This window comes from Pelodiscus sinensis, chromosome 1 (assembly GCF_049634645.1).
Source record: "Pelodiscus sinensis isolate JC-2024 chromosome 1, ASM4963464v1, whole genome shotgun sequence".
Classification (NCBI taxonomy): Eukaryota; Metazoa; Chordata; order Testudines; family Trionychidae; genus Pelodiscus; species Pelodiscus sinensis.
In genome coordinates, this window is record NC_134711.1 from 115,540,206 (window position 1) to 115,564,525 (window position 24,320).

Below are 24,320 nucleotides of genomic sequence, written 5' to 3' on the forward strand. Positions count from 1 at the left end.
TTGATCTGTGTATGTCCCAGGATATTGGAAAGACAAAGGGAGTGAGGTAATATTTTTACTGAACCAACTTCTGTTGGTGAGAGAAACTTTAGAGCATACCAAGAGATGCTCTTCTTCAGAGGAATTGATCAGAGAGGGGAAATTTCTTCAGTTAGTGGTTCACTTATCCTTTGGAGCATGACACTTTATATGTGTTACATTTATTTAAAAAATAACCTTAATTAATATGACAGTGGCTGTTATAATCTACAAAAATGTCTAGACTCTTTTGGAGATACGTTTACTCTCTTGGCCTCCATGACATCATGTGGTAGTAAGTTACATATGTTAATTGTCTATTGCCTGTTTTTTTTAAAAAAAAGCTTTAATTTTATCATCTTTCATGTCCACTAAATATCCTCTTGTCCTTTTATGAGAAGAGGTCAATAGAACAGCTGATTCATATTCATTTGCCAGCATCCTGCCAGAATTGTTAGAGCTCTTTGAAGTTCCGCATTGTCTTTTGAATTCTTGATTATTGTTAAAGATTTTTTGTCATCTGTAAATTCACATCTTTGTTTCACTCATTTTTCCAATTATTAATAAATGTATTAAACAGTACTAGTCCTGGTATAAAATTATGGGATGCTGCTAATCTGATGCTATATTGAAAAATACCTATTTGTTCTTTCTTTTTGTTTTCTCACTTAGTTTCTATAACATTACAATATTTTGTCTGACATGCAGCTACTTAGTTTCCTTTGTAGGCTCTGGTGAGGGCTATGTCAAAGGCTTTTGAAGGTACAAATAAATTCTTCCTGCCAGTTTTTTTCTTTTCCTATTTTGTCAACATGCTTAAAAAATTGAGACCCTTTTCCTTCATGAAGGTCAGATTGATTTGTTATGTGCAACTTAGGGTGTGTCTAGACTACAGGGTTTTGTCGACAAAAGTGGACTTTTGTCGACAAAACTATACCTGCGTCTACACTGCCTCTGAGTTCTGTCAACATAACGTCGACAGAACTCAGCAGTTTTGTCGACGGCTGTAAACCTCATTCTACGAGGAATAATGCCTTTTGTCAACAGAGTTCTGTCGACAGAAGGCATTATTGCATCTACACTGTCATGTCGACAAAGCGGCTTGCTTTGTCGACAGAACTGGCTGTAGTCTAGATGCTCTTTGTCGACAGTATCTGTCGACAAAACTTCTGTCGACAAAAGCCTGTAGTCTAGACATACCCTTAGAGATTTACAAGAATTCTCTTTTAATTATTGTATTGTGCAGTTTTACTGGCACTGAAATTATGCTTCATAGCCTGAACCATTCAAAATAAATATGCATACTGTGTCTGCTATCATTCAGTTCTCAGGTGTAGTAGTTTATTTCAGTGACAGATTATGTATTTTTAACAGCAATTTTAAATTTAAGCTGTCTAAGGGGTTACACTATCTGGGCATGTAGGTTGGTATAATTTAGGGTACCAGTTTCTTTCAACATCTCTTCTTTTGACACCTTAGTCCCTCATCTTTAATTCCTGGAAAGTCTAAATCTAAGGTAGATCTTTCTTCAACATCCTCCTTGCTGATGAATCTATTTACAAGATTACAAAAAAAGAGTGTTCCTTTGGCAGCTTAGAGACTAACCAAGATATTTCTAATCGTGAGCTTTCGTGGGCAGAACCCATTTCATCAGATGAATTGGAGTGGAAATAACAGATATCTATCTAACTAACAAAAACAGCAAAAGCTGGGCTTGTCAGTACTTCTGCTGTTAGACATATCTCTTGGTTTCTGTTATTTCCACTTCAGTTCATCCGATGAAGTGGGTTTTGCCCACAAGAGCTTATGATTCTATATAGGTTAGTCTCTAATGTGCCACAAGTCCACTTATTGTTTTTAAAGTTACAGACTAACATGGCTCTCCCTCTAAGATTACAAACATGAGTCTGGTATTTCAATCTGTTTCTATGTCATTTTGAATATTCCAAGCTCTTTCAGCACAACACAAAAGACATTGGCTTTTATCAAGGGGATGAATGCCTCTGATTTACCTTTCTCTGTCAGATATTTAGAGAATTTTTTTACCATATTCTGGTCAACTCTAAAAGAAATATCTTTGGGAAGATGGAAAGGGGAATTTATTGTAAAAGGCATTTCATCATAGTCGTGGTAATCTATTAGAACATTTTAGATAATTGGGCTTTACTAAAATGAACCACTGTATTGTCTGACCTGCAAACAATTAATGTAGCTTAAAAACAAGAGCTATTTTGTTATATCTGAACTGATAACTTTTGACAAGTCATGTTGTTAATGTAAGAGTTAAACTGAATTAGTCTTTATTGGGTTCAAACAATCTCTGCTGAGAACTGCAAGATTTGGGGTCACAAGAAACCTGGGATAGAATGTACTAATATGGTGCATTGGTGGAATAGAGGGTTTCTTATTATTAAACCTGAAAGTTTCCAACAGGGAACCGAGAGCTTTCTAATGAAGGATTGAACTGGATTTAGGCTGTGCTGCAGTGAAAAGCTCTTTGTTTCCAATTGAAAAGCTTCAAGGACTCAACATTTTGGCTCCTGACCCAAACACGGTTTAGGCCACCTGCAAACTCTCATTTACGCAAATTTATTTAGAACAAAACATTGCTGTACGTCACACTGTTGGGTTTTTTTTCAGTAGAATTCCTGAAGAGGTTTATTATTTAAGCTCCATAGCCACCACTGCCACTCTTCACGATTGGTGGAAACCAACAGGCTTTGTTGAAAGGAATTTTAGCTGTCAGAACTCTATCGCTATTAGACTTCAACTCTATCTACAATAGTGGGCAGTCACTTAGGGCAGGAAAAAGTTTGTGGTGCAAGTGATTCTGATGATGGGGGCAATGGAAACTACAAATGGCAAATATGTTTTGTAGTATAATAGCAGCATGGTGACTCAAAACGAGAGAGAGAAGGAAATTTCAATTTACATAGGACTTCACTTATTAACTTTCCAGATAGTCCATCTGGTATCAAACTCAATTGTCATAGCAACAGTCTGCACTATACTGTGTAAAACCTAGATTTGATTTTTTTCATTTGCTGTTTCAGTGACGCTCAGGTCCATTTCAACTAGGGATGTAAGTGAGTAGTCAAGTCTATTGTACCAACTACATGATTAGCCAATTACCAGCCTTTTAACATCCTTAATTTCAAAGATGAGGTAATGTGTAGAGCAGGTCTTTAAGAGGAAGAATGCATATGTGCTATTTTGTTGAGTAATTTATAGAACATTTATTGCTTGCTTTGTCTCCTCTCACAGCTCCAATCTGTGCATAGGTAAGGTATGAGAAAAAGAAACCAAAGATTTCAGAGAGTGGTGAAGGGTCTTAAATTGGTCAGCTGGAAGTTGGCCATATTTGCTGTCAAAAAGAGCACGTTGCATGCCCAAATGAGTCGGGGAAGACATGTACTTCGTAATATTTTTACAGGGAATGTAGAATTCATTCATTGGATGTCTTTGTGTTCTGTTGTGTGTCTTGAGCAGGGTGTGCTCCTTGGGAGGGATGTTAACTATTGTTCATTAGTGTAAATATGTAAATACAGGTATTTTTAGACATTTATGCATGGGGGAATGGGTTTAGGCGGGAGCCAGTGCTCAGGGGCAGCTGGCTTTTAAGCTGACTGTCCATGTGTGTTGACTTCTGTGGAGCCGCCTGTCCCCCTCCCTTACAAGGGAGGCAGCGGGAAAGAAGGGGTAGGAAGCTCTGAGGGTGCTGGCACATGAAGGAAGTCAGCTTAAAATCACACCCCCCTCAGGCACTGGCTCTCAACTCTTCTCCCCCCCTCTTCTTCCCCCCTGCTGCTTCTGATACAGCAAAGAGCGGGCAGCAAAGAGCGGAGGAGTTGTATGTAGTCGTTATGATTAAGCAATGAGCCCAGGCTAATTGGTTAATCATGTAACCTACTTCACACTAGCATCCCTATTCCTTAGTAGTATAATAATATAATATCCCAATTAATTAGTTTGTTGATTAAACTTTAGGTTAACCTAATGTTTAACTAATTAACCAACTAAGTAGGCTCCCAGTCCCAGCACTAGGGCTGTCACCAGTGGCGGTAGGCTCCCAGTCCTAGCACTAGAGCTGCCGCTGGCTCCCGGCCCACTGGGGCAGGCCGAAGGCAGGTGGCTGCTCCCAGGCAACAGTTAACCTGTACCCGGTAAGCATTACCTGGTATGAGTGATGCTTACCCCAGTAAGCATCACCCGTTAACCAGTTACCCATTCACATCTCTATTCCTTGGTAAACAACTACAAAGCTGGGACTCAAATTGTATGAAAGTTGGCTTGCTTTTTTCCCCTTTAGTTGTACCTTTAAAAAAAAAACAAATCCTAATTAAGATGGAGTTTGATTCCATATATCATGGCTCTTGCTCTCTCCATCCTGCACTACCACCTTCTCTGTCTTCCCTCCCAATAAAATAATACAGCAATCTGGTCTCATATTTTACAGGAAAGAAAAAGTTCAAGAGGAGGAAAATTTACTGCCAGATCACTCAGCACCTGCTTCAGAACCATAAAATGTGGAAGAAAGTAATTGAAGATGAGGAAAGAATAGCTGGGACAGAAAAGCAAGGTCTAGAGCAATCCACGCTGCACCAGTCATCAGAACAAATTCAGGCCATCAGGGAAGAAGAGGAGGAAAAAGGGAAACCCAAAGGGGAGGAGGAGAACACAGCTATAGAACTGAACCAATGACAATATTTTCAGCAGTATTTTAAGACAGATTGACTTGTGCACAGACTCCTTTTCAAGCCAGCACAACATTTAGACACAACACTGTAGAAATATGGGATAATGCGCCTACAGCAGTTTGATTTGTTTTTCTTTCCTTTCTATGGTGAGGTACATTGTTTAAACTTCTATGTTCAAGAAGCTTTCGCATCGCAACACTGGCTTTTACAGACTTTAAGGGGGCAAGGGGAGGGTGAAATTATATACATAGCCGGTCATTGGCTGCGTTCTTCAGCAAAATACATGGAATGATATATTGTGGCCACTGATATTACAGAAGGAAATGCTGCTCCTAAAGCACATTTGCAGTTAACCGTGAGGTACCAATTAAGTAGATTTTGCTTTTAATGCTGAGGGATAAAAGTTCCAAAGCTTTCTCAGAATGTTAATACATCCTGCTAACATATATGTGGGGAAGTGGGGAAGAAGGGTGGGGGTGGGTGTGTGTGTGTGTGTGTGTGCGTGCGCTCGCGCGCATTTGGCTAAATGTACTAATATCTATTGTAGTTTGAGTTTTATTGGACCAATTTAGCACATGACCTGTGAAGAAACACAAGGCCTCAATTCTAGGAAGTTTGGGTGCGCATGGAAAGTGGAGACCTTTGTAAGGAGCCCTGCATTTTGGTGCCAATTGATATCTCCTTTTGTAGCCAGGTTTCATGCCCCACAACCTTTCAGCAGAAGTTGTGCAACTCTCATTGCTGACCTGGTGCCATTTAGCAGCACTTGTGACTGAACTTCTAACCACCTGCCACTCATGCATTTTCCAGACTGCCAGTGAAAGGAATGTGCATGGAATCCATTGTACCCAAAGTGGGGGTGGGGGTTATAAGGCACACTTTGTTACTCCTTGTTAAAGAAACTGTGCCTTTGAATGAGTTAGTGTTTCAGAGAGGTGTGTGTGTGTGTGAGAGAGAGAGAAAGAGAACATGCATGCTTGGGAATTAACTGCACACTATCGCTTTCCCCCTCCTCTAGCCTTACTTTTCCTTATGTCAGTGGCCAAACACATTGTAAAATAAAGTCAAATTGTTATCTTTAAAGTGCAGCAGGAGAGGAAATGTGACGCCATCCAGTTCCTTGGGCTCAAAAGGCAATGTCTCTGTGAGGCTCCAATAGAAGAATGGGGCAAGGAGTCAGCTGCTTTCCATGTCTGCTAGTTGCTTGTATGCCTCAGCCGTCACTCTCACCAGCTTCAGAGAATGCCAGTTTTCAGCCAAGGGTGCTGAAGGGGAGCAGTTTGCAGCTGCAGCACACCCTATCCATACTACTTTGCGCTTTGGAAAAAAAATCAGGCCTGTAGAAGAGCAGATAATTTTTTGTTGGTTTCTCTGTCATTTATGCTGTGAGCCAAATGTCTATTTAAAAGGTTGATATTCACTTTCAATATTTTATTTCACGATATTATATTTGTCAATGATTAGTTATCTAGATGTAAATATGGAGAAATTTTTATGAGTTCCTGTAGATAATGAAATCTTTAAGGAAAAAGAAAAAAGGGAAATGTTTTTGTAAAGGTAACTTTAAAAAAAAAAACGCAAACCACCATTTTTATACTGTGTAGCCATTTCCAAGCCCAGCAAATAAGGTCTTGAGTAGTTATGTGAAGCCACTGCTCTACAGGAGCAAGACATTAATACATTAATGTTTTGGACTGGTAGCTTCAGCCATTCCCTTGCTAATTAAGGATTTACCAGAAATCTTTTGGTCTCAGAGGGAGAATCTCAATTCACTATATTCCATAAAGGTGGAACAATGAGGTATGCCATTCTACAATATGAGCCTGTGGCCTTTGTTCATCAACGGAGTTTGAGGGGGCCACTTGGATGAATAAGAAATACGTAAGTAAGGTTGCAATAACATGTTGCCCATTCTATTTAACATAAGTCTCTGATCTCTCCACTGCTCTCTACCTTGTATTTACTATTTCTTCACAGTATTTTAATGACCCATTAATACTTCTTGGGGAATAACAGAAAACATTCTGTTTCTAAACCATTCTGCATGTGTGTTACCACTTCTGTATTTTTCTCCAGTTCAGCCTGCAATGTGGGACTCTTGTTTGTGGGTTCATCTTCTCTTTTTTTCTTTTTCTGCCCCCCTTCCAATAATAGAAAGAGACACTCCACTGTTTATAACAGCATGATTACAGAGCATGACTTCAGCTGGAAACATCAATGAATGGAATTGATGAAGGCTACAAAAAAAATCAGATCCTGATGCCATTATTTTTGTAAAGTAAGGGAAATCATAATTCATAATAAGCATAATTCTTCCAAAACTAAATAGAATGCCTAAATTTTCTCCAAAGCACCAGCAGATCTCCAACAATTCAAGCTTTGCACTGTTTTAACATCCAGTCACTTCAGTCTATCATTTAATGATTTTCCACCATATTAAATACCAGGTTGAAGAGCTTTCTCATAGCATTTAATACATCCTTTAATATTACTTTATAAAAATCAAACTCACAGACACTGTCAAATTTCAGATCCAAACTGATCATGAAAATGTATGGGTTTATATGCACAGTGATCAAAATTGGAATTTCCAATTATTTTTAAAAAAACCCTTGGTGAAAACAAAGGCCAGGGTTTAAAAGTGCTAATAAGAGCACAGATATTGTAATATAGGCTATGTCTAGACTATGTAGAATTTTTTAAATTATCTTCCAATCTCAGTTCCGAAAGAGGATCTTTCGAAAGTGATAGTAATCTGGACACGTTTTTTCACGGGAAAACCCCTCTTTCAAAAAAACTGCTCTTCCTTAAAAAAAGGTTTACATGTTATTTTCGAAAAAGGGTTTTTTCCCCCCAAAAAGTGTCCAGACTACTTTCACTTTCAAAAGATCCTCTTTCAGAAGTGAGATCAGAAGAAGATATGGAAATTCCCACAGAATTTGCATATCCTCTTTCCAAAAAACATAGTTTAGACATGTCCAAAGAGGGGATGCATTCCACATACAAGGTTGAATCCTGCAAATCTTTTATTCATGCACATAGTCCTGTTGAATTCCTTTTATAAATAGGGGCTACTCACCAAAACAAAAGTGCAGGACTGAGCCTCTGAAAAAGTGCTCTTTAAAATGTACCTACAGGACAATTTTAAGATATATCCTTCATTGTTGTCATTCTGGTTGCTACTAAGCAATATTAAGTCTGTTTCTAATTCACTGAGCTTACTTCCTGTAGTGCCAGTGCAGCTGTTACAAATTACTACACTACTACGCAAGCCTATTTGTGGGCTCAGTTAGACAAACTCAGGTCTTTTTAAATGAAGGAATTGCTGGCAGGCTTAGAACAGGAATGGTGAATGTTATCCTAACACTAGAGCAGGAGGCAATACTAGTGAAAGCAAAAACAGCTGGGACTGGTTAACTTGATTACGTGTTGTCTGTGGGGCTGCATAGAATTTATTTGGTATTAGTAAAGCACCAGCTGCATTTAATAACAAAGCAGGTGACACCCTTACAAAGCAGGTGACACTCTTGCACTCCACATTTGTTATTAGTAGATCCCAACTTCAGCAGGCAGCAAACCACTTAGAAATCTTACCCATTGTCTTCGGAAATTTGTTTCCACCCAGAAATTATCAAGAAGCTTCCCAGGCATTTAGTATCAGTTTTAAAAAAAAGAGAGAGAGAAGTTTGTATTGAGAGTGTGACTACAGTTTTGCTTTCTTTTGTGGTAGATGGCAAATTGTTGATTATCCAGGGATTGATATATTGGTCTTGACCCAAAAGAGAGGTAAGAACCAAAACTTTAAACTAAAAGTTTCAGCAACCCATTCAAGGGCCAGGCCATTTTGATTTCCTACTTTCTACAGCCCTTTGGTATTCTGATAACCAGATAAACCACAGCCTAGGCAATAATTTTGAAACAAAAAAGCAAATTGTATTGCATAAGCAATGTTCAGTTTTCAGGTTCAGTATCCGTGAATGTTTTAAGTGTTTATATGAGATTCTTGTATGTACCGTATATAAATTATTTAATACTGAGGAAACCAAAGACCATTTCAAGAATGTTTCTCGGTAGTAGTAATAATTTAAAAATTACATATTTCAGGAATACCTGCCTTTGGAGAAGGCAGGCACATGTCTCAAAAGCTACATTCTTTTTAAAAACAGTGAGAATTGGTTATGACTTCAGTGTTTACTCAGAACCCCCAATTCCTTTGCTAAATTTGTCTTCTCCACTGTTATTGCTAACTGCTCTTGTGGTGTGCACAGCCACAATTATGAAGGAAAGTACACTGAATGGCTTTATATCAATTATACAGCAAGTCTTTTTTATGCTACCCAGGCAGTTGCTGCTGGTTCATCCTTACTGGTTTTAGACTCTGTCTGTCAGCCGACATGTATTTTGTATTGCTGCCCCAACACACAGAATATAGAGGCTGGATAAAAACACTGAACTATTTCTCTTTCCCTTTGAATGTTACCTATACTGAAATCATCCTGATTTTGATCCAAAACCTGCCTATCTCTGGAAGTAACCATTCTGCTTATGCCCAGATGGTCATAATCTAGGCTTACTTGCTCTGATCCTAACGGGAAACTGACATCACACAAAAAGTTTTGATCCAATATTCAGATCACTTATTGCCACATGTCTTGGAAAACCAGCTACTCCCCTTGATGCCAAAATAGTGTTAGATTTTCCAGGTGATGCAATGTTGCATGCCATGCATTACATACCAGGATGGAAATTCAGTGGCAATCCAGGGTTGAAAAGAGTTCAAATCTCTCTTCGCAGAAAGCTAGAAGTGTCAAATATGCCACCAAAACACAGCTTTGAGCACATAAATGGAACTTAGGTGGAATCTGTAGGCATAGTGCTTGCCCTTGTGGGAGTGAATCTCACCTTCTGAGAATAGCTTGTTCACAGTGAGGGTATATTTTTGTGAATGCATTTGTTAACACTACAAAGTAAATCCTATAGTCCTTACCCAGAAGAAATTCTCAATGTCATCAATGGGCTAAACCCTGAAACTGCATCATTTAGATAATTCACTGGGAATTTTGCCCAACTATGGGCCAAAGACAATTTTCAAAAGTGCCTAAGTGATTTAGGAGCTTAACCGCCAGAATTGAAAATGTATTTAGTCACTTAATGAGATTTTTAAAAAGCACAGAGGTGCCGAGCTCTCATGGATTTCAATGAAAGACCGGCATCTGCCTCCTTTAAGCTCTTTTGAAAATCCCACAAAATGCTGTTCATATTTTTGGGTGCCTAAATACCTTTGGATGCCTGACCCCAAAACCCCATTTTGAAAGTAATTTAGATGCTTAAGTCCCATTGACTTTTAATGAGATTTAGGCTCCTAAGTGTGAGTTACATCTGAAAATGGGACTTTGGCATCTGTGTCATGTTAGTTAATTATTTAAAAAATGTACCCTAATAAAAACTGAGTACAATTTTTTTAAGTTTGGCCCCAAAATATTAATGAAGCACTTCACATGTATCAATTATTAGTAATTACCCACACTACCTTACTCTCAATAGGACCTTAAGCGGCACCATTGACACCAATGGAAGGCTTTGCCCATTTAAGTCAACAGCAAAGAATCAAGTCCATCGTCCCACTGATTTCCAAAGGACTGCTTGAGACGTAAGGTGCGAGTCAACATGAATTTAGTTGTTGGCAGAATCAAGCTGTGAATGAGTCAGATTAAAGTACAGGACAGCTTGCCAAGCCAACTCATACCACACTTTATATTCTTGTAACTAACACGTACAAGGTGAGATCCAATGATGGCTTGATTAATCTTAGATATTGAAATTGAAACAGAAAACTATGCAGTCATGTTTGGTTTACACTGGGATAAAACAAAAGAGAAATAGCTGGCAGTTACTGTGCTTCCTTCCCTCCAATGAAGAATATTTTGGCATAATTTGATGGATGGATATTACCTTTTTTTCCCCCATGCATATTCATGGGGATGAAAAGCTCAGACATCATAGAACAGACCATAAAGGTTTCTGTTTAAGTGTGAGTGATGTGAGACAGGAATGACACATTGATGACAAAACAAATTGGCTCCAAGGCATGCAAGTGGTTTCATCTACAGCCAAGTGTGTGCCTTTTTGTTCTATCACAGAACGGTATACAGTGCAACTCAGGGCTGAACACCAAGAGTCATTCAGTCTTTCCAGCCTTGGATTGGGTCATTTGCCTGAAAACTTGGATATCCCCCAGCTGGCAGTGTGGTATTGACGTAATTAGTCCTAAACTTGATGGGATTTTAAAAAGAGGTGGAGACTGTTAAATTGGCAACCCCTAGGAAAGAAAGAAAATCTAGTCAAGTTCCAAATAGACTTTATACAGTGCAGCTGGTTTTTACCTTTCACTCAAAATAGGGAAGTAATCCTTTGGAGAGAATCAAGCACTGAGTTTCAAGGGTGTTAACAGTAATAATGTTTGAAAGACATACCTCAATAAATACACTAGAGATTATTCCCCTCCCCTCAAACAGAGAAGGAAGAATCATTCCTTAATTTTTGGAATGAACCCACCAATGACTTTTTCACATCTGAATTATCACTCCACAGATTTGCTGGCAGTGTTTGTAAAAAACCACGCAGTGTGAAGGACTTGCGGGGAAGAGGGGGACAGGATATGATTTTGGGGAGTTTTTTTAGACAGTAGCCATCCGTCCTCAAGAAAATAAATTGAAATAATAGGCACTGTAAAGTGGTCAGCCTTAAAATTGTGCCATTTTTTCTTTAGATATCGCGTGATGGTTACCACGGGGTGTAGCATTTCTTATACTAAGGTTGGCAGAATTTGATGTTTGTTAATCATTTTGATGGATAATATTGGTGTTTATTTTCATCTTTTTTGGTTTTTTATCCATTTACATTTTCACGGTTTGTTAAATTATGGGGGAAATCAAATCATTATTTAATGATAGTGACCCTGAGATTCAGAATGTTAAAGTATTATAACTGTTAACATCAGTTGTTAACATATATCACAATACACAAAGTAAATATCCTTAAATCAAACTCTAGTAAATTCTCACGCAGTATTTTTTCTTATCTTTTCTATCAGTAAATGTTGATTATCAACAGAAATATTTTCTCGTCAATTTATGTGTGTACAGGTGAAATTGATGTTTGCTGACATTTACTGATAAAAATGAAGGACCTTCCAAACCTATTCATTTCTAGTTTCTAAAATTGGCCAGTTTTTCATGGGGACCATTACAGTTACAATCAACCAGCCTTGTCCATAGTCTGTCCACTTTTTATAAAGTAATTCCGAGACACTGGAAGTAAATGTTAGTCTGTTTTTAAATAACCCTTAACTCACTGTAAGAGGAGGAAAAATCAGTTATGCCTATTTTAATCAATGTCTCAGATGGCTGATGTGGGTAATTTTGTGTTTTCACATTTCTCAGTATATGTTTCACATAGCAGTATGTTCATGGTGTGAAAATTGCACATGGGCTGTAGATGTTGAACGGATTGCTGCCAAGCTATGTGAGCCACCTGACAGAGTTCTTGTGATATATGGTATCTGGGCAATGGTGAAAATGTTGCTAGCAACGTAAGATATGGCATTGCACACGTTTAAAAAACAAACTGGGAGAAACAGCAATTTTGTCTTAAAACTACATCCAGATTTGAAATATACATGAAGCATTCTGTCGTAGTCAAAGTTAAGGTGTATTAATTAATGTAGTTTCCTTTTTGTTTCTTGGCTCAAAAAGTAAATGCAGCTGAGCCCAAATAAGCAAAAAGTCCTTGTATCGCCACAGTAAGTCGTGTGTTCGCTTCCCCCTGTTTCAACCTCAAAAGGAAACTGTCATTGCACCTGGTATCTGTAGGTAGATGGCATGGGGCCAGAGACTGGGGCTGAGGACAGAAGAAATTATTTTAAGGATTTGGAACAGTTAGCATGTCTACAGAATAGTTGGAGAAATATCTCAGGATAGAACAGTCCAACTCTATGCCAACCGTAACTTACTTTGTTCTTAGTATTGCTTTGAAGTAAACAAACTTAAATGTTCCATTCTTCAACAATGTCTTCCTTTATGACAATGAACATTTACAAACTATTACTTAATGTGAATTAACAGTTACAGTTTGCTTTTAAATATATAAGGAAAATGGTTGGTTTTTTTCCCCCTGACCCTAATAGGTTAATCCAACATGTATAACCAAATCCATGTCTGTAATGTGAAAATCAAAGAGAAAATGGTGAATGGTTTGCCATGCATGTACATAATGTTTTAGGTAGAAAGTCTCATCCATCTATTAATGCTTTCCATCCTCCTTTCAAGATTTCTGCCTGATCCTGAAATTTAACTAAAATCTATATTACAGCAAAGGTTCAATTTTAAGTATTTATTATTAAAACAGTACTACAGATTAGTATCTTAAAAGATCAAAGGCCACATTTGTAAATGTTCTTTAATGTCAGTGGTACATTTATATTTTGATTTTTTTTTATTAATATATATTTGGTCATTACTTCGCACACCCTGTTTTTTAATCAATATAAAAAGTTTGCATGAGGAAAAGAATCTTGAATTCAGTCATATTTCTAAATTGTAATTCATACTGTAGTTTGTTTGCTTAACTGTTAACATTTTCACAGGTGGATGGCAGTTTATTTTGTGATAGGAAAAAATAATATGAATGTTCAAACAAATATAAATTAAAACTTTTCCATCACCAAAAATACTGGAAATTAGTATAATTCAAAATGACTCAGAGATCATTTTCTAATATGGTTTCATCCCTTGGACTATAAATGAAATCCAGTACTTGTACACCTGTGTATAATACACACACATCCAAACATGCTCTCCCAAACCACGAGATACAATACAAAACCTTTTTCATAATCAGTTGAATCTCGGTTAATGCAATTGTGAAATCAGTTCTTCAAAGTCAAAATGAGAATTGTGGAGCAGATGATGTAGTTGAAATAGCTTGATCCTCACTAGGTTTGTGATTAAATTCTTCAAGCCCTGGTACATCCAAATCTCACCTTGAAGTCCATGAAAGTTTTTGCCTACAAAAAACAAAAGTTAGGTTCTTTGTGGGGATGGTTAATAACTTTGTATCGTAACCTTGTGAGCTGCAGACCTCAGCATCTTGAACAATCATTCATTCTCAATGTATAATCTATTCCCTAATCAATTCTGGTTGTAAGTTTTCCAGTATATCACAACTGTGATTTTAAATTAATCCATCCTTAATGTTTCACTAGAAGGGGTAACCTATTTTATAATGTAATATTTGATGAGCGTGTGTGTGTGTTATCTTGGGGATTCCTATGAAGCAATATTTTTAAAAACTGCCAACCAAAATGGCAATGCAGGCAAGTGCCATTTTGTTCAGGATTTGTACATGCCAATTTTTAACACAGTGTTCTTTTCACCAATACTACATGTGTTAATTTATATTTATATATTGTCAATATTGTAACCAAACTTCTCCTTTTTAAACACTTCAAGAACAAGGCATTGTATTTTTAGGTGATCTTTCACAGAATAATTCTTTTCCTTTCACTAGTATCTTGCACTCAAGACATGTAGCAATACTTAATATATTCCCTTCACAAGTATTTGTTAAGTGATTTAGTTAATGGCAGATAAATGTTTTGTACAAAATAGATTCTGTACAGAAAAAAATCTTTTAGATAAACATTATTTATTTTTACTGTTTTGTAAGTTAGACACTATAATGAAGCTCCTTTTTGCCAGAATTACTGGAAGTGCCTCTTGGTAAAATGTATAATACAGTAAATATGTATTCAAAATTATTAGACATACTTGTCACAAAATGAACAATGTGGATGTTGCAATGTGAAGACAAATGTACAACATAAATATAATTCTGTGGTATCATACTTGCTGTGGTTCCTTTTCCTTTTATTTAACAGAACTGAATTTAGCCACCCACTTTCTCTGTGCATAGTGCAAGAAACCAATGCTCTCTCTGGGCCATGATGCAAATCCTCTGACGTTCCATGAAACGATTCCAGTGGGTTTTGATTCAGATCCTTAGTAATGCATCTTGTCTCCAGCAGTAGCTAATGCCTTACGTTTCAGAGGAAGGTGTAAAAGCCTGTGTGTGTCTAACAAAGATATGTGTTAGGAGAGGTGTTCTTCCTAACTCCTTTCATATCAATATATACTCTTTAGCATTGCCTTCTTCAGTGGGATTATTCACATGCTTTTAAAGTTGCGCATGTACTTAAGTGCCTTGCTGAATAGGGAGGCTTCGTGCAGGTGCTGGGTTTTTATAGTGGCTGCCAGCAATGACTTTAATGTTTGTTAATTTTCATTTATTATTTTAGAGCTTTCAACAAATATATGTAGATGCTTTTCAGTAGAGACATACAAAAAGTTCCCACTTCAAAGAGTTTGCATTATAAATCTTAGAAAAGGAATAGGGAAAGTGACAAGCAGTTAGGAGGGAATGGGGAAAGAAAAGAAAATGGTTACAGCAATAAGATCACATGATTACTTTAGGCATGTGCATGTGTTTCTATGTCCAGACCTTAAATTATTCTTTTAGCTCTTCACTGAACTGTCTCCAATTTTTCAACAGCTATTTTAAAATGCAGACACTAGAACTGAAATCTCAGCTGTGCTGTATAGTAGGTAATATCACATCCCTTCTTCCTACTTGATATTCCCCAGTTTACATAACCAAAGATTGTGTTAGTCCTTTTAACACAGAATTGTGTTCAAACTTACATTCCATTGGTTATCTACAATTGTCCTTAAGATTCTACTTAGTCACTGCTTTCCTACTTGATGCTTGAATGTATTAAAATATACTTTGTTTAAATATCAGTTTCCCCACTAGTTCAGACTGCTATACATCAGTGACCTGGCCTCCTCGTTGTCACCTCACCAATCTGCAAATTTGATCAGCCGTGGATTTTATACTTTCTTCCAGGTAAGTGGAAAAAATATGTAATGGCTTTTGGCTAAGAACCCATCTGCGCAATTCCTCACCAGAAATATCCCTACTCAAGAATTCTCGATTGAAAATCGTATTTTGAAAACTATTTGTTTTTTAATCCACTTAATGTAGACCGTATTGATTTTTGTGAGCTACTTTTAATCAGAATTTTGTACAGTACTGAGCCAAATGCCTTACAGAAATTCAGGTGTATTATTTGAGCACCTTTATAAACCACACTTGTAATCTTGCTAAAGAATATCACATTTTTTAACATTTTATCACGTTTTTTAACTATTTTGTTGAAACCATATTTTGTATCTTCTCATTCTTTTATTAATGGAATTTATCAGTTTATCAACCATGCCATTTTTTTGCCCAGGTTTTGTAATAGCCTATAATTTGCTTGGACACCTATTTTAGTCTTTTAGTTTAATTCTCATAATATTCATTTCTCTGACATTTAAAGTATTCTCATCAAATGTCTAGAGGGCTCCTTTAAAATTCCCTTTAAAACTCATGGGTGCAGCTGTATCTAAGCACAGAAGTAGTGATGGATATAAACTACAGACTTTTGAACTCCCAAAATTTCTCCTATTTTTGGATCTGAAATGTTGGCCCATCCCATGGAAGGAAGGAATGCTCATTTGCCACTTTGTATCTGGATTCAGGTTTAGATGTTGAACACCCCAAAAAGTTTAAAGATACATGTTTCAGGTGGAGCTACGGAGGTATTGATAAAGTCCAACTTCAAAAATTAATAAAAATCTATTACAATACAAATATCACTAATGAATTCTTTTTAGTCTATCCCCAGCATCTAATCAGTATGTTCCACTGCACAAGTCACTCAGTGCTCAAAGCAAAGTATATACCATGAGGGCATAATTAACAACTCTTCATCACAATCAGGATAAAAGCAATCAGGATAAAATCACGCTGCTAGTTAGAGCATATTAAACACTGTGGATATTGTCACTTTGCAAGAGTTTCTCATGAGAAGAGGCAAGCAATAAAATACCTAGTACAGGTAGCCAATCAGTTAGTGAGACCACACACATACTTCTGCTAACCTGGGAAAACATAAATGAGGTCATGACTCACTGATGTCAGCTCAATTAAATGTAGCAATTTCCAGGTATTCAATTACACAGGCAAATCTACTTGCCTAAAACCACTTTTTTTTAACTAAAACAAAGAACACCCAGAGAGCAGATGCCTTTAAAAGGGAAGGGTAGTTTGTGGTTATAATTTTTATTGAGATAGCACAAAACAGAGATCAGAAACAAGATGGTTGTGGTGTAAAATGACACTGAAAACTCTGTTGATTCTTCCATGGGGGAGCTAGGGCTTGCTGCTTCTTTTAGGAAATAGAGGAACGTATTACCCCAATTTCACATCACTCAAAGCCACTAGTTTAACAGAATCTCTCATCTAAATGAAGGAGGTCTCTGAAGATAGAAAGTCCATTGTTTCAAATCATATATTGAACATGTGAACATTGCTCGTGGGAGGGCACCAAACTGGCCATCAGCTCAGGATTTTATTCAACAGCCAAATAACAGCATCAGGATACTTTTGAAGGTTGTCTTAAAGAATGAGCACATAAACAGCTAAGTAAACTACTGCCTCTGGCCCCCCGCTCCCTTCCCCCAATCACATCCAGCCTAGATGTATAGCTGTGCCCACTCCATATTCTGGGTTGCTCAAGGTTGTATAAGCTCAGAAGTTTAGTCTCGATCATCAGCTGCTCATTTCAGGTCACATTTTGTAGAGCTATTTAGACACTGCTGCGTTCAGAGCCAAAGTGCCTTCATCATGTTAGGCCACAGAAAATTGGGCCTAGGGTGGTTATGCTAAGGCAGACCAAGAAAAGTCCAGCAAAAAGTTCTGGGTAGTCCCTGAACAAAATTTAAAACATAAATTAAGCAAGGGCATAAAATAAGCAAACAGCTGCATCTTTGTACTTGCTGAGTTAAATAGCTTCCTTAAGAAACTAATAAAAAAACTCCCTGTCTCCTCATCGTCTGGTACTTGCCTTCTGTCTTAATAAAAAAGTTGCTAATGTATCAAGGCCACCTTGTATAGTTGGCAAGGTATGTACCCATGCTAGAAGTTTCTAACTAACAAAGGGGGGTGGGTTGCTTAAGTAAATAGTCTATAACGCGATGGAACTGTCTCTATAACCCTACTTGCTATAAAAATCGGGGGCTGGTTCTTGGTAAAAACAGGCTGCTCTCTATTGTAGTGCGCACTATTCAATAAAAAGCTTGTAATTGGATCTTGCTGGCGTTGCCTGTCTCTTTGCGGTTAGACAACGAACTGAAGCCGTCTGGGTTCAAGTCCCCAACAATCAGATGAGTCTTTGGCACCAAAATTAGGAGTTAGGCACAGCTGCACTTAGCATTGTACATGTCTTTAAAGAGCTAGGCTCACATGCCCTTGTTTTATATGCATGACTTTGTAACCACCATCAGGCGGATTTGAACCTGGGTCCTCCGGAGCTGAGTATAGAAGCCTCTGAACTAAAAGCCAGCTGACTCCCAGCCCATGTTGTAGAGGTCTCTTGAGCTTAACTGTTGCTGCGACCTAGGGACCACTTGCATTGCTCAGTAACCATATTAGGTGTTTCAGGGGGTAGCCGAGTTAATCTGTTACAGAAAAAAACAGCAAGCAAATGGTCTGGTAGCACTTTATAGACTAACAAAACAGGGTTACAACTTCATCTGTGCAAATCTGTGATTCTCAGACTATGGGCCAGGATGGCCTTTGAATCGGGTTGCCAGGGCTGACTTTGACTTGCTGGGGCCAGGGACAAGGCCAAAGCAGAAGTCTTGTTGCCCAAGACCAAGGCCAATGCCCGAGGGCTCCAGCCCTGGGCAGCAGTGTTCCCTGTAAGCTGTGTGCATGTGCGGCTGCTCAGAAGAGATTTCAGTGCTGTTCTGCTGATTACCAGAGCGCCCGCAGCCGGGGTTTTGTTTCTATCGGTGGTGCACATTTGCACATTCCTCTGTGCACCTACATTTATTCTGCACATTGATAAAATTAGAGGGAACATTGCTGGGTCGTGGGGATCTGTTTACAGGCCCCAGACTGGGCTGAAGCCCTGGAGCGTCAGCTTTGGGTCCCTTGCACAGAGAAATGGGGATTTGGCTTTGGCCCCCTTTATATGGAGCAGTGGAGACTGAACTGGCTCAGGCTTGGGTTCCTGCTTCCTGAGGTCATGAAGTTCTTTTTGTTGTCAAAAGGGGGCTGCAATGTGTAGTCCCCTTACTAAAGGGACCTCTGTTTTATTCTGAAAAGACCCTGTGTGCTACAATCCAGACTACAATTCCCATGAGCCCTTGGGAAAAAACAGGAAGGGAGGACTCTGGGGGGAGAGAGGAGGCTCTCTCCATGTGCTTGAAGAAGAGGCCTAGCAGTCTGGGACTCTGCCTTGGAGTTGGGAACCAAGGGGGAGCCAGGCTGCTGCCAAGGACATTGACCCAGTGCAGGGGCTGTTGGATGCAGCTACTAGATGCCTGTTGGAACTGGGAGTTAGCAGGCTGCTTCCTATAGGCACAGCATGAGGCAGTAAGTTTGAGCCTTGTTGGAAGAGTGTTGCCTGGGTCAGAGCTGCTGTTTAGCCTGGACCAAATCCTCACCACAGCTGCAACATCAGCGCACCAACGCAAGCAAGTGTCTGGGACTGAGACTAAGGGTGTGCACACTCTGGGGTGGAGTCACTGTTGTTATTGATATGTTTTGTAAATGCTATTCACTCCTAATTCTGTTAATCCCTGTTTATTTAAGTTAAGTAAAGATGGTTTATTTTAAAGTGTTCTATTAGATGTATATGATTTGTAGTTGTTCTGGAATTAGATCCAGATTTATGTTGGAATGAGTATATTCCTGGAGGCTCTCAAGGCACCAGTGTGTGTACAAGGCCAGCCAGGTGGAGGGACCGCCACTTTACATTCATTGCCAGCAAGAGACTGCAGCAAAGGGGTGGATAGGGCTTTCCCCAACTAAACACCATCACCACTGGGGTGCTCAGGATCTCTTGGGTTAAAACATCAGGCGCCCAGGCACATCTATGAGTGTGACCTGCTCCCCAGTAACCCGGGGAGGAAAAAGGGGTTACAAATGCAATAAAGTTTGAGAACCCCAACCTAATTTGATTACAATATACTACATACTAGTATTATTTGTTTACATTCCTCCTTTGTACTTTGTCCTAGTTTTCACTTTTTACAGGACTCCTTTTTGATTTTTAGGTCATTCAAGATCTCCTGTTTAAGCGAGGGTGGTCCCTTGCCATACTTCCTCTTCTACACAGTGGAATGGTGAGCTGTTCCACCCTTAATAATGTCCCTTTGAAAAATTGCCAACAGTCTTCAATTGTTTTTCCTCTTAGTCTTGCTTCCCATGGGATTTTACCTACCAGGTCCCTGACTTGGCTAAAGTCTGCCTTCTTGAAATCCATTGGCTTTATTAGAATCATAAGCTCTATAATTTCATGGTCACTCTCACTCAAGGTGCGTTCCATTTTCAAATTCTCAACAGTTCCTCCCTGTTTGTTCATATGAGATCTAGAACAGCCTCCGCCAAGTAGCTTTCTCCACCTTCTAAAATTAAAAAAAAAAAGTCTCCAAAACATTACAAGAACTTGTTGGATAATCTGTGCCCTGTTGTGTTAGTTTCCCAACAGATGTCTGGAATGTTGAATTCCCTCTTAACCTCCAAATCCTGTACTTTGGGTGATTTTTGTAGTAGTTTTTTAAAAGCCTCATCCATCTCTTCTTCCTGGTTAGGTGGTCTACAATGGATTCTTACTATGACATCACTCTTGATTTTTACCCCCTTTAACCTTACCCAGGGACTCTCAACAAGTCTATTTCCTAGGTCCATCTCCACTTCAGTCCAAGTATATACATTTTTAATATATAAGGCAATTCCTAGATAGATCATTCAAATCACTTGGGGAATTTATGAAAATGTTAGTAATGTGTCTAGGGTGTAGATAAGTTCCGTGGTTAATATTTTGTGAGTCCTGATGATTGTTTTTTAGAACACATTCATAGTGCTCCTGGAATGCTGTTAAGAATCTGAAAAGCAGGAATTAGTCTCAATGGAAATCAGGCCAACAAAAATCTCTTCAGGCACCAAGATGATTGCTAGCGTGACTTTATTGTATGCTCTTGTCATCTGTAACCCATTAGTATTAAAGCTTCTGTTCCTAAGAGCTAGATAGAAAAACTCCATCCTCAAGAGTAAAACACATGCTACGAGACCAGACCCTGAAGCTCCATATGTCTTTAGTCATTGGGCAGAGTGGTTGCTGCTTCTTTTTTACTGCAGGGGGGGGTGTTAACATGGAAGTTGTTTTAGAGGCAGTGGGTTTTGTTTGTGTTTCAATTCTTATAAATTGTTGGGTTTACTTTAAAAATAGATTGCATTTTAATAAAATGAAAATACAAATGGTACTTAAAAATAATTAATCCTCAGCAATAGCAAAGACTCAGACTTCCTGTATGACTTTCAGGAAATCTCTGTGCCTCAGTTTTCTGTCTTTAAAATAGGAATAATATCATTTTCCAATCCTTTGTCCCAATAGGCCTGAGCTCTGTGTAGGTCCAGGAGCTCTTTGCAATATCAGGGCTTTGAACTGCAAGCTCTTAAGTGCAGCAACACTCTATAAGTATATGCATCTTTGGTACCTAGCACAATGGGTCCCTGACCCTGGGTGAAGCATTTAGGCACCAGTGTAATGCATAATATGGTGGGGGGTGAGGGTGGGAGGAACCTAGTTAGCTGCAGTTAAAGGCTAAGCTGTTGAGGTCTTCATTGTACAGAATGATTCTTTCATGTGGATTTTCTTTCCGAAGCAGTAATAAGAATCTGGAGCACATTCTTCACCAGATTATTGCAATTTTAAAATGGTCAAATTTTTAGGCTAAAAAGGTCAATTGTGCTCCTTAACGTTTATATTAAAAATGCCCGTTGTTTTTTCCTCATTGAATAAAATCAACAATAGTTTTCTTTACAATTTTTTTCCATCTTTAGTAAGATTTGTCAGCGTTAAGTTAATCCTTGCAATCAAAGCCCTTATGCTTTATATAACTCTATCCCGGTATGTTTTAACAAAATGCCTTTTATGTAGCAAATAGGAACGAGCCAAGGTGTATTTATTTTGTGCAATCTTAGGAGAGGAGCAATGTTTAAATGTTCAGCACCTGGTGCTTATGCAATGGGCTGGAAAAGGGAGCAACCAGTTCACTGGAGCTTTATCTAGGAGGCTTGTTGTTTGAGGTTTTAGAGACTGACCCACAAAAATGCTTTGCTATTAAAGCATTGAGAATTGTATGCAGCTAGATTATTCTTTTGGCTGTCAAATCACACACACAAAAAAGTCATTCACTGAGGCTAAATTAGTTTTAGTCCATGTAATTAGTTTAACCCTTAGCTTTAGAAGTAGATGTGGTCTGGCTTCTAATTTCATGTGGCTAGAATGTAAAACTATGGAGACAGAAGACCTCTGGTAACTATATCCAGGTGCTTTTTTTTTCCAGTTTCTTCTGAAATGCTTTGTTTCATTTATACAAATTGTTCCATTTTGTGGGACCACAAAATTATTTAATTGTCTATGCAGTTTCCAAATGAGTTCACTGGGGTTGACCTCTTGGATAGTGCTGTACGCTATCACTTGGGAGGATCCAGCTTCTAAAGAGGAGCTCAGGGCTCTTTCAGGGTAGATCAATCACCATGTTGCCTCTATTTGAGGAGGCAGTTAATGGAGCATGTATCAGGCCAGAATTTGTAGCCTTAGAAGTATTGGCTAATAATAATAAATACCTGGCCTATTCCATAACCTTCCAATGGAATGTGTCAGCTGTTAGAAAGGAACAGGGACCCAGAGATGGATGAGGTAGAAGGGTTCCTTTATTGCAGATACTTGTTATACCTCGGAACCCTAAAACCCTGGTCCCAGTGAACAACAGTTTAGGTACAGGCTCACTTCAAGGACTATGATGTCCTTTTGTCTGGTGGTTTGATCAACCAACAAATAGTGATTTCAGGGGCTGTATAGCAGTCCTCTTAGTGGTGTAGATTGTGATGGATGTGATATTTAAGATGTTCACAGTCCATTTTTCCCCCTGAAGCAATCACACGAATGAGCAAGAATGTGGTTTCACCTGCAATAAGTGTACTGTCAGATCAGATTATGCTTTTTTCTTATGACTATCTGTGGGAACATCAGGGGGTAGCCAAGTTAGTCTGTACAGGATAAACTTAAAAAAAAACCAAATAGTCTGGTTGCACTTTAGTGACTAACAAAACATGTAGATGGTATCATGAGCTTTTGTAGGCATCTGAAACTGTGGGAAAATCATCATTGTAGTGGTGTTGTCCTTGTGAGAGACATTTTTTTAGGTGGATTCAATGGAATAATTATTTTAGGTCTCTACATGTTAATGTGGTAAATAAGTTCCATGGATCCTACACATACCTATCGCAGTACATGGTGTATCTGATCCAGTGCACTAAATGCCACAATAACAACTATATGGGTGAAGCAAGACTACCACTACAGTCTCGAATGAACACGCAGCAAAATGAGAAGACAAACAGCAATCACCTTGTGGGTGAATCCTTTCCATAATACAATAGCTTTATATCTGACCTCTCAGTCTTCATCTTCAAGGAAACCTGCATGCCTTCCAAAGATGAACCTAAAGGTTTATATTCATAACTTTGCTAGATGCTCAAAATCATAGACTGATTTATGAGACTAGATTCATTGCTTATTACAATAATCCTCCATTCTCCTCTCCATGACTGGGCCAATGGGCCAAGTCAATGAGCCACTTCACCTTGAATTGTCCCTTGTGGTTAACACTTATCATATACCAAACTAACTATTCCACTCTGTATTGAACTGTGATACTCTGATTACATTTCCCAGACCTGAAGAGGAACTCTGTGTAAGGTTGAAAGCTTGTCTGTCTCTCCAATGGAAGTTGGTCCAAGGAAAGACATTACCTCATCCGCCTTTCATTGTGGAAGCAGAGAGGCTGACTTACTAAACTCTGAGATACACAAAATGCTGTAATATCTGGCTGATTTCCATTGAGCTATAGTGAGGGTCTGAGTCTTATTTACTCTTGGCCTTGGTAGTGTAAAGTGACCGTAAAGTCAACATAGAAGTCGTCATTTCTCAGTGTTACAAGTGGCCTGTAATGAGGTGGCAGGATCTTTCTATTGGAAGGTGTTATAACCCTACAGTGGGGTTTTGACTGATTCCTTACTCTTTATGTGCAAAGAGATGGGAGTGGCTCTTTGGGGAAAGAGAACTAGAGTCTTTGCAAAGAAATGATAGGAAAAGCTAAGTGAAGGGAGAAACTTTAGTCCAAGTTTTATGTTTGTTGTTGTTTGAATTATTACTAGTGCCAAAACCCAGAAAAGAGGATAAATGTGGACTAAATACAGACGGCCTAAGTCTCTGTTACCTCATTCTGTGCTGATGTAATGTCACCTATATTAATGTAGTTACGGTGGAGAGCCAGGCCTTGTGAACATAGATTATCTTCAGAGTAGGCTAAAAACCTTGTGTGTTCAGGGCCAAATTCTGCTTGCCTTATATACAAGAATAGTCCA

At 38.5% G+C, this 24,320-nt stretch overlaps 2 protein-coding genes across 4 annotated transcripts in view; both read left to right on the forward strand.

The window, feature by feature from the left end:
* PDE3A (phosphodiesterase 3A) overlaps positions 1 to 14,619 on the forward strand; it is a 376,123-nt gene extending 361,504 nt beyond the window's left edge. For both annotated transcript variants that reach the window (XM_006121290.4, XM_075897857.1), the window contains one exon: positions 4,475 to 14,619. In XM_006121290.4, the coding sequence (XP_006121352.2) occupies positions 4,475 to 4,719 (245 nt within the window). In that variant the 3' untranslated portion in view covers positions 4,720 to 14,619. The remainder of the gene's footprint in view (positions 1 to 4,474) is intronic.
* Positions 14,620 to 14,760: 141 nt separating this feature from the next.
* Positions 14,761 to 24,320, forward strand: part of LOC102459228 (solute carrier organic anion transporter family member 1C1) — a 49,036-nt gene continuing 39,476 nt past the window's right edge. The window contains exon 1 of one of the 2 annotated variants that reach the window (XM_075897872.1): positions 14,761 to 20,008. The gene's annotated coding sequence lies outside the window, so the exon portion shown is untranslated. The remainder of the gene's footprint in view (positions 20,009 to 24,320) is intronic. The other variant, XM_075897891.1, reaches the window with a different exon arrangement.